We start from the raw sequence: 11,054 nt of genomic DNA on the forward strand, positions 1-11,054 counted from the left end.
GCACTAAAACCCTTCGAATGCCCTCCAAGTGGTGTGGGGTTACAGATTGCACTAAGCACTGACTGCAGTTCCAATAAAGCTGCAGGTCAGTTTAGAGCTGGAAACAGAGGGGTCACTACATGGAAGGAGCATTCTTATTATATGGTAGAGTTGATATATCGCCATCGCGAGGAAATCGCATTTCCACGACCTTGCCCAGTACAATTTGTAGGGGCTGTATTTATCAACTTAATTTTCCTCTAGATTCAGAAATGTAATTGTTATTTTCTTCAGTCCTATACAGTCCGGGGTCACATTTGGTTTTCTGGTTTGCTTATCCAGCATGAGGATTTTTTTTCATTAAAACCACATGTAATTCTCGTGGCACTATAATGGCCTGTATAAACGACCTGTATAATTTCAATTTGACCAAGGCTTTTTTTCAGTTCTTTTTATTTTTCCTCTAGTTGTTTTTTCTCCTCTACTGAAGGTGCTGAGTGGCAGAGGGGTATGTAAGTTACCCAACAGCTGTATAAAGCTCCGTTTAGACACCATTTGGAACACTGCATTCAGTTCTGGGAGCTGCCCCCCAGGAAGGTGCCTCGAGGACATGTAGCACAGATTAACCAGAATGAAACTGCAGCGAAAAGGGGTTAAATTCTGAGGGCAAGTTGCATAGACTAGGCTTGCACCCCCAAGCGTATAGAAGATTATGGAGTGATCTAATTGAGGCGTTTAAGATGATTAAACAAATTGCTAGGGTAGATGGAGTAAAATAGTTCCTCTGGTTCAGGAGTAAAGAACGAGAGGGCATAACCTTAAAGTTAGAACTAGGCTGTTCAGATGCCAGGAAGCAGTTCCTCCACAAAGGGTAGTGGAAATTGGGAATGTGTCCCCCCCCAGCTAAAAGGCTGTTGAGGCTGAGGCTCAATTGGAAATTTCAAATCTGGGATTGATAGATTTTTTTATTAGGCTAGGGCATTAAGGAATATAGAAGCAAAGTGAGTAAATGGAGTTGAGATACAGATCATCCATAATCTGATTGACTGGCCTACTCCTGTACCTGGATTTCTATCTAATATCTTAAAAACGGCACCTCCAACAGTACCACACACCCTCAGTACTTCATTGGAGCATAGACTGCAGTGGCTGAATGGCCTCCTCCTGTGTCTATGGAGTCAGTACGCTTAAGTGGGGATCAAAAGGAGAAAATGAATTCAGATGTAAAGTCCACTTCATTCCACACCACCCCCCCCACCCCCATTTAATCGAGGACGAGTGAACCCTGAGACACGTGGGCTGAACAGAAAAATTCATTGCGTTTTCCCTTCTTTTCTCGACTCCTGCTAATTAGATTTTCGTCCAACCGGCCAACGTCTGCGTTACCAAGATGGATGTCAACAACCTAGCCATGGTCATGGCTCCCAACTGCCTCCGCTGTCAATCCGATAACCCCAGGATCATATTCGAGAACACACGGAAAGAGATGTCCTTCCTGCGAGTGTTAATCCAACACCTGGACACCAGTTTCGTGAAAGATGTGCTATAGCCAGGAGAGTTTAAGAAAAATTGAGAGGTGGAAAAGAAGCAAAACAAACAGAAAACGCAAAGATAAGCCTTGTACAAAAAAAAAACGTAATGCGTTTGTGTCTGCATCTGTTTATACCAATTTGAAATCTTTTTGCCAGTCCCTTGCTGGTTGGTGTTGTCTACATTATAAAAAAAATAAGAAGGGAAAAAAAACAAAGAAAAAAGTATTATATGTAAATTTTGACGCTGGTTTTGATGCTGCTTTTTTTGTCTGCTCTGTATAATGCTCACATCCAGGTCCATCCCCTCCTGTGGCACAGTTTACTAATAGTTTATTTTTTTCGTTTAGCATGCGTATTTGGGTTTTTAAACCTGTTTATAAAGTAACTTTATTTTTATAGCATTTAATTATACAGGGCTAAAAAAAAACAAAAATGAAACAAAAGACACCCTTTATGTGGGCGAGACATCCTCTCATGTGGTTTATTTCTTCTCTTACTTCTTACCGTTCTACAGTACTTTGCTGTGAATGTTAACCAAACACATTCCAAATTTTACATCGTTTTAATCTTTTGCGCGAGAGACATTCAAAATATCCGCAGTTTTTATTGTTTATAAAGAATAGTTCTGCTGTGTTTTTGGAGGAACCTCTAAATAATCTGTGACTTTTCCCCCCCACTGCCCATTCAATTCCCTTTCGAGTTTGAGGGCAATGTAGAATTGCTCCACTTTGGTGCTAACTCTCATCAGTCTGGTTGCCTAGATGCGAGTGTTCTAATCCCAGTTGCCTGGTTTAGGGTTTTCAAGGTGGTTAATCCTTTTTGAGTGAGTCTGCATGTTTTTACGCGGAATGATGGGAGTCAATGCCCAAAATGCTGGCGGCAAGTCCCAGAATCTGACTTTGTAAAAGTGGGTGTTTAACTCATTCGCTTGCTGTAACCTAATAGCCTATAATGAACTCTGTTTTTAAAAAGATGATGCTGAACTGCGATATCCTCCCTTGTATCGAATCGTAATGACCTCTTCTCTGAAAAGATTTGAAATGTGAATTGCACCTAAGCTCAAGAACCTGCCTGAACCATTCTGGACCATGGTCTAACTTGATGGGGCAGCACCCTGGGTTGCAACTGGAGGCTGATATTGAGAATTGACAGATTGACTTTAATAGTTGGTAAAAGCACAAATAGACTTGGATGGATAAAGGGCAAGCCCGGAGCCTTTCGTGGAGCCTAAACGCAAGCTCTAACAGGTGCTGCTTCAGAGGATGACAACTTGCCAATCTAAACATAATAAGTGCTGTGTGTGTAAAGGGACAGAAATGCCCCTGACACTGGAGACTGTCCCACAGATTGGAGTGTAATTTGCACTGTTTGCCATTCACTGATTCTGCATGTTCCCTGACTGATACATAATCACACTGTTGAAATCAGGACTGGTCAGTCACACTCCCTCCTATTTCTACTTAGCCCAGGACCTCTGGACTGTGAAACTTCTTACCTTCCTCAACCTTGCCTCCTCCAGACAAGCTGCAGGCTTTTAAACGTTTAATTAGGACTACCTTATTTCACTTTCTGTTTCTATCGAGGTGCTGTCCCCCGCTAACAGCTTTCAGCCTTTGAGCCAAATGATTGATTTTTTAAAATAACTCCTTCCACCTGCACCCGCCAGTCCCTGTTTTCCCCATTCCCCACCCGCGTTTCCCCGTTCCCCACCCACGCTTCCCCGTTCCCCACCCACGCTTCCCCGTTCCCCACCCACGCTTCCCCGTTCCCCACCCGCGCTTCCCCATTCCCCACCCACGCTTCCCCATTCCCCACCCACGCTTCCCCATTCCCCACCCACGCTTCCCCAATCTCCACCCACGCTTCCCAGTTCCCCACCCACACTTCCCCATTCCCCACCCACGCTTCCCCATTCTCCACCCACACTTCCCCGTTCCCCACCCACACTTCCCCATTCCCCACCCACGCTTCCCCATTCCCCACCCACACTTCCCCATTCCCCACCCACACTTCCCCATTCCCCACCCACGCTTCCCCATTCTCCACCCACACTTCCCCACCCACACTTCCCCATTCCCCACCCACGCTTCCCCATTCCCCACCCACGCTTCCCCATTCTCCACCCACGCTTCCCCATTCCCCACCCACACTTCCCCATTCCCCACCCACGCTTCCCCATTCCCCACCCACGCTTCCCCATTCTCCACCCACGCTTCCCCATTCCCCACCCACGCTTCCCCATTCCCCACCCCCACTGCCCAACCCCGTTTCTCCACTCCCTACCCCCACTCCCGACCCCAGCCTTTCTGCCCCAAAGCCGCCCCCCCACCCCAGTGGTTTGGATGGTAAGGCCAGACGGTGCAGACAAATGGTTCCCAGGCCTGGGCTGAGTATGGCAGTAGGGGTGTTACAATTGGCTTCCAGTTTCTTCTTTAAACTAATAGTGAACTGACTCAGCTGGGCGGACATTTGACTAACCATGAGACTAAGTAACATTTTGTTTGAGTTGAGTTGATTTGTCTTGCTTTCAGTGCATAGTTCAGGCTTTGATGACTGGTCTCTCCACGAGAGCCTGATGGCTGCCTCGGCAGCCAACATCCAGCGAGCAGAGATCTCCGGCCTTACACACAGATGACAGCTGTTAATGAGCACAATAGTCTTACCTTCTAAAGCTGTGTTGCAGGGGCCACACCCTTTTTTCACTGTCTGAGAAAAAAACCTACTGACTCTCAACTTATGAAGGTATTGTAAAGGTCTGGTGTACTTAGGCTCTGGCTGCTTCTGTTTCTGCTAAGACTGGAGAGGAAATGTAACACTGAGGGAAGGGCTCTGTACCCACCCCACCAAATCCATCTGATCCTCTAGTTTTTTTTTGCACTTTGAGCTTTGCCCAGTTGTCCCCGTCCCCCCAAACTTCCCTTTCCACACTTTGCTATCAGCTGAAGATGGCCCTTTTTTATAGATCAATATCCTTTGCCTGATTTCAGAGCTGAAAACTGCAGAGCAGCTCTTTTCAACTAAACCCGAATGTGAATTAAAATGAGCAAGTGTTTCTTTTTTAACCATTCAGGCTCTGGTAATGCGCCATTTTACTTGCCTTCGAATTGTTCAACCTGGATGTGCTGATGGTGACCTGTGTCCTCAGGCCAATTGGGGTAACCTGTGACCACCCAGTGTTCGTATCGGAAAGGTGTACGTTATATTGGTTATTGTCCCATGGAATTCTGACCCGTTTATTTAATGGTGAAATCACTTCCCCATATTCCGATATTTTAAGCCACCCAGCACCCATCCATCGATTTCCCTTCTGTCCCCATTGACAGCTCATCACATAACGTTACCACTTCTTCACATCCTGTGAGGCTGGGAGGGAATGATGCACATTCATATACACATTGAAAGGTGATCACATTATATGACATGAATGGTCATTGAATCTTACTACAGAAGGAGACTTTTCAGACCAACATGCATTTACCAGCAGTCTTTGGTTAGAAGCAAGCAGCAACACTGTGGTTTAATCAGTAGGTTCAGGTTACACTGCCAGCAAGGACCCTGCCTTAATTAAATTACTGTCCTGTCTTCCCCACCTTTTTAATCATCGTTTCAGTGAGTCCTGCCATTTGTTGGATTTGTTTTTTTATTCATTGGATGTGGGCATCACTGGCTAGGCCAGCATTTATTGCCCATCCCTAATCGCCCTTATTCGGAGGGTATTTCAGAGTCACATGTAGGCCAGACTAGGTAAGGACCGCAGATTTCCTTCCCTAAAGGACATTAGTGAACCAGATGGGTTCTTCCAACAATCGACAATGGTTTCATGGTCATCACTAGACTTTTAATTCCAGATTTTTATTGAATTCAAATTCCACCATCTGCCGTGGTGGGATTCGAACCGGGGTCCCCAGAGCATTGCCCTGGTCTCTGGAATATTAGCTCACACAATACCACTATGCCATTGCCTCCCCACGATGTACCACAGTGAATAAATGCTGCTGCTGCTGCTGCTTGTAGCTACTCCTGCCAGTAGATCTTCTGACATGCTCGGTCACACTCATCTGTCTTGTTGCATCCTCACACATTCACTGTAGCTCGTCTCCAACTGCTCTGTGACATCCGTCATCCAACTATGCCTAAGTCTTTCTGCTGCTCTTCACTTTGCCCTCTAGAAGAGATCTCTGCAGCTTCTCAGCTCTGATTTAAATGGCTGAAATACTGCCAATTTTTTTCCGGATGTCACTTTTTAAAGTTCTTTTTGCTTCTGCAATTTCAAGCACCTCTTCATTTGTCTTATGGTCTGTATATGGAATGTTTAGTATATGTCTCAGTGTCCACATTTCAAAGGCCTCTGTTTTCTTCCACAGATCTTTATTTATTGCCCAGGTTCCTGAGGCAGAGAGGGAAGTGGATAGAATGTAGCATCTTATGCGTTTTTTGCCTTGTTACAAGCTTGGGTTTCCTTGTTGTTGACACATCCTTCTTCTTCGCAAAATTACTTCCAGCTATCTCTGTCCGGGGAAACTCTCCACCAGAACCACTGACTGTGTCGCTGTAGCAATTTCAAAGCTGGGATCTGTAGTGGGGTCTGTGCCGCCTTTAGCGTGTTTAGTGTATGGGGACCTGAGTGTCTCTCTCATAGTCCCAGACCACAGTCTGTCAGAGTCAGTCTGTTCGTTCACATTTTGACATGAGGGGTAATAAATAGATAGTCAGAGGCCTGACCCAAAGTCAAATTTGCCTTATCTAAACACACTGAAGCTTTGCCAGAAAACCCTATGGAAAATGCACAACCCTATCTGTTGTCCTGACTATTAGGTCTGAGGTATGATAATATTGTTTATTCCCCCATTCCAAAAAGTATTAAATTCCTCCCTCTTTTTTTCTTTAGTCACTAAAAGTCATGCATAATCCTCCACTCAGAAGCACAAGAGCCTATCCTTCACTGAATATAAGTGTTTCCTGTCCTGTAAAGTGGAGTTTACACCTCGCCTTCTCGTTCCCACAGCAACAGAAGTCAGGATCCCACGTACCTTTTTATTCAATATTTTTTCCCACTGGCGGTATATCGAAATAGTGTGAGCTGAGACCCTGTGGCAGGCTTGGAGTGAGAACTTGAGGGAAGATTGGATTGTAATGCACGCATCGCTTTCATCCACCAGTTGCACATTTTTTCAGCTGCTCCTCAGATGGTTTCACAATGTCATTTTTTTCACTGCATCACAAAGCAACCGAATGGATCTCCTGGCTGTCAGTCCAGCCACTAACATTGGCTGGAAGGCTGACAGCAAAAAAAGTTATTTGAAACCATTAATAAGAGATTAGACTTAATTGTTACAAGTCTGGATAATGCTGCAATAAATTGGAACTCCATTACCTGCACTCCTGGTATCCATCGTACCAATTATAAGTCGCAGCATGGAAATTTGGGTGAGACATCACCTCACTGCCTACTTCTTATGCCTATTTCATCCCTTGTTCTTGGTGAATGACATTACATTGTAATATTTTTGTTATTTAGCTCCTATTGGCCGTGATTCCTACTGGCCTTGACTGCCAGTCCCTAGGTATCACTGTACAAAGTATAGAACGGCAATCAGGGCTCTCGATAAATGCACTAATCTCCATTGTGTCTCGGGAGCCTCCTGTGTTAAATTGGATGTGGGAAGTCTGTGTGTGTGTGTGTGTGTGTGTGTGTGTGTGTTTCTCTTTTAATCATACCTGACAGTAATTACAATGTAAATCTCTCTCTCTCCCTCTGTCTCTCACACACTAGGAGCGAGACTATAATCGTTTAAGGCTTTCTCCTACAGGTGAAAGTCTGGACCTTCCAATGCGATTATTTTCCTCTGTAATTACTCTCACGTCCCTACAAACCCCAATTCATATCTGCCTGATGCGAGCACTGCGATGAAAACCTTGCCAGAGTTGTTGGTGCCGGAGGCGCTCACAGGAGGGTACTAGCCAGGATTCTGATATGCGTTTTACACTGAGAATCTACTGCCTGGGTTGTGCAGCACCCAAACTTTCAACAGCAAGGCCATCGGGGCAGAACGAAGGGTCCTCGGTCACTAACATGCATTGACCTTCTCACCCAAGTAAATTAGAAAGAGTGGTAATCCCAACATTGTTTCCTGGGGAGCCTCATTCAATAATCCTCCCTTATCCTGAAAAAGCTCCTCCAGCAAGGACCCACTTTGTTCTAACCGTCAGCCAATTTCTTACCTTCAAGATTTATCCAAGAGTCCCAGTTGTATAATGTGAGGTGACTGTTAATAACCGGGTGGGTGTAACCCAGACGTTGCCCCTGTGGGGTATCAGCTGGATCAGAGTGCTCCTGCTTCTGATGAATGGGGAGAAACCCTGAACCTTTACCTTGGCAGGGGGAGGGGGTGTGGGTGGCTGTGAAGCACTTTGGGACATCTTTGCACATCAAAGGCACTATATAAATTCAGGTTGCAGCCCTGTAACAGGGAACAGTACTGACAGAATGTCCTAGGAGAAGCTTCTGTGCTAACGTGACACCCTCAGCCAGTAATGATCTGAGATCTAGACGATATGCAAGACCTAGAGAGAGGCTAAATGGAGAGAAAGCATCAAATATCCTACAAGGGAAAATAAGGCTCATCGCTCCCCGTCCACCTGTAAAAATTGGATCCGTTCAGTCAGTCTTAAAGAAAGAGCTGGCATTTCAACAACACCTTTTAGGACCTTGCAATGTCCCAAAGCACTTCCCAGTCAATGCAATGTCCCAAAGCACTTCCCACTCAATGCAATGTCCCAAAGCACTTTCCAGTCAGTGCAATGCTTTTCAGCAGTTGGTGCTGTTCTAATGCAGGAAATCTACATTATGGGGCCTGGGTTAGTCCTCGCCTCTGTACGTTGTCCAGATATATTTTTTAAACCATCTACGCACGATTCAGATCGAAATACCATGCCTCAGCAACACTGAGGGTCTGAACTCCCACAGCATGATCGTTAACTAAAGTAATGTCACTCTCTTCATGCACGTTACTATGATACATTTTATAGAGAATAGGGTTGAAAATTAATATGAAACCATGACACACAAAGAGGTTGGTCGCTTTTAAATTTATAAGGGACGTAAAACAGGATTAGACTCAATGACGTGGAAACGAATCGGTCAATAATTATTTAAAGTATTGCATTTATTTTATGTAACAATGATTGAGGATTCATATCTGATACAGTATACAGACCCTGCCATTTCATGTAGATAAACTGCTGGTGCGCACATTTTATCTGGAATTAACTACACAGAAACAGACTATTTGGTCCAACTGGTTTATGCTCTGTAGTAGCCGCTTTCCACCTTACTTCATCTGACCCTATCAGAGGATCCTTCTATTTCTTCCTCCTTTGTGTTTATCTAGCTTCCCCTTAAATGCCCCTATGGTATTGGCCTCAATTATACCTCGCGGTAGCAAATTCCACATTCTAAACATTCCCTAGATAAAGAAGTTTCTCCTGAATTCCTTATTGAATTTATTATTGACTATCTTATATTTATGACCCCTAGTTTTGGACTCCAGCGCAAGTGGATATATCCTTTGGGTGCCAATCCCACTGACCTTGCCACCACCCCCCTTCCCCCACTTCATAATTTTAATTTTCTTAGGTCTGCACCCCTCAGCCTTCTCTTTTCTAGAGAAAAGAGCACCAGCCGTTGAATCTTTCCTGATAGTTATAATCTCTCAGATCTGGTATCATCTTTGTATATCTTTCTTGCACCTTCTCCAAAGCCTCTATCTTCTTTTTGTAATGTGGAGACCAGAACTGTTCATAGTACTCCAAGTGTAGTCAAATCGATGTTTTCTGCAATATAGCTTTTCTGCTTTTCAATTCTAACCCTCTAGAAATGAACTTCAGTGCTTTGTATTTTTAAGACTTTGTTAACCTGTGTGCTACTTTTACTGATTAGTAAATCTAGATACCTTTGCACCTGTACACCAATTAAACTATTTTTGCATAGGGAGTAAGTAGCCTCCTTCATACTCCTACCAAATGTCCTCACCTCACACTTATCTACGTTGAAATTCAATGCTATTTACAACGTTCTACAATATTAACATACAACATCTTGTATCTTGTTTCAGTTTTGCTCAGCATTAACTTTATCCCCTCTTAACAGATTGTGTCTCTTACACTCCAAACATCCCATTTTCTTACAAATACAAAAGTCTTTAAAAAAGAGAAAATTTGCCATTTTACATTTGGTGCTTCTGACCTGAGAACTAACGTTTGTGACCATTTTCCCCCTTGCATATTGCCTACGAATTGCTTAGCGCCTCCCTTGAAGTTTTTACTTGAAAGTTTTGGGCATTTCTCAAAAACCTGGGCTTTGAGTGGAAATTTTTAGCTTAGGAAAGTTGCACAAAGCTTCCGCCCAATTTGTGTGGCCTGAGCACGTAGAGTTTGCAGAGTTTCCCAGTTTACGATCCACACATCAGCATGAATTAAAGAAAGTAAGGACGTTCTTCCCTCATTCTGAGTATTTCCAAGTCTTTTGCTTTGCCTGAATGACCTCGCAAGAAACTGGAGATTGAATAATTAGAACTATTAGTACAGTCAGGTCCAGCATTTCTGTGAATTTATTAATAACCTTTATGGACAGAAGCGACTGGGATTGTGGTCTCTTTGCTGATGATTAGAAAGGAGAACGAAGAGACTTTATAGCGAATGGATTGCCATGAATGAAATATTAAAAATTCAGTTCAAAATCATCTTATCGGAAACATATCTAAAGATTAAATTTTTCGAAACTCCATAGATTATGATAATGTGTTTTATTAGGTCATTCTTTTTTGTTTATGGAAATGTCTGATTGTTAAAAACTGTCTAAGTCAGTAAACTCAATAATGCTGCATGAAATTTTCCACTTTCTCGCTCCTGATGCGCACCAGAACTTGTGATTTTCCATTCCTCCATTGAAAGAAGCAGAAAGTTTAAACTGAAGTACTCACACGTGAATGCTGTAGGACAGGAGCTTTCTGATGATGGGGAAAGGTATTGACATGCCCCCCCTGTTCCCCTGTTCCTGTGTTCCTCTGTTCCCGTGTTCCCATTTTCCACTGTTCCTGTGTTCCTCTGTTCCTGTTTTCCCATGTTTGCATGTTCCCATATTCCTCTGTTCCCATGTTTCTCTGCTCCTCTGTTTCCAAGTTCCTCTGTTCCAGTGTTTACATGTTCCCAAATGTGTAGAAGACTCTGCAAATGGGCTTGGTGGGTGTTGAGGGGTAGTTGAGAGACGTGGGGTTGTTGGGAAGACTGACGGGTGGAAACACAGTATGGTCTAAAGAAACAGAAGTGGGCCAATGACAGCTTGGGTCCCATTCTCCCAGGCCCCGACTGCCCACTAGTCTGTGAGACCACCCTTTTCCTCATGCCCCTAAAGCAGCAGCCCACTCCTGCTGTTCCCCAACACCCCTTCAGCAGACTGGAGCCCGACTCCCAGATTCTGAGATTTCTCCTCTCATACTCTCAAGTTCCCCATCACATTCCCATAGGTCCCTGATTGATGCTAGT

General features: G+C 44.2%; 1 protein-coding gene across 3 annotated transcripts in view; it reads left to right on the forward strand.

Annotated features, from left to right (window-relative positions):
- The window catches only part of arhgap39 (Rho GTPase activating protein 39), a 519,668-nt gene extending 517,586 nt beyond the window's left edge, over positions 1-2,082 (forward strand). For all 3 annotated transcript variants that reach the window (XM_078536328.1, XM_078536320.1, XM_078536324.1), the window contains one exon: positions 1,334-2,082. In XM_078536328.1, coding sequence (XP_078392454.1) covers positions 1,334-1,528 — 195 coding nt within the window. In that variant the 3' untranslated portion in view covers positions 1,529-2,082. The remainder of the gene's footprint in view (positions 1-1,333) is intronic.
- The last annotated feature ends 8,972 nt before the right edge of the window (positions 2,083-11,054 follow it).

This window comes from Cetorhinus maximus, chromosome 3, assembly GCF_964194155.1.
Source record: "Cetorhinus maximus chromosome 3, sCetMax3.hap1.1, whole genome shotgun sequence".
NCBI classification, from domain to species: domain Eukaryota; kingdom Metazoa; phylum Chordata; class Chondrichthyes; order Lamniformes; family Cetorhinidae; genus Cetorhinus; species Cetorhinus maximus.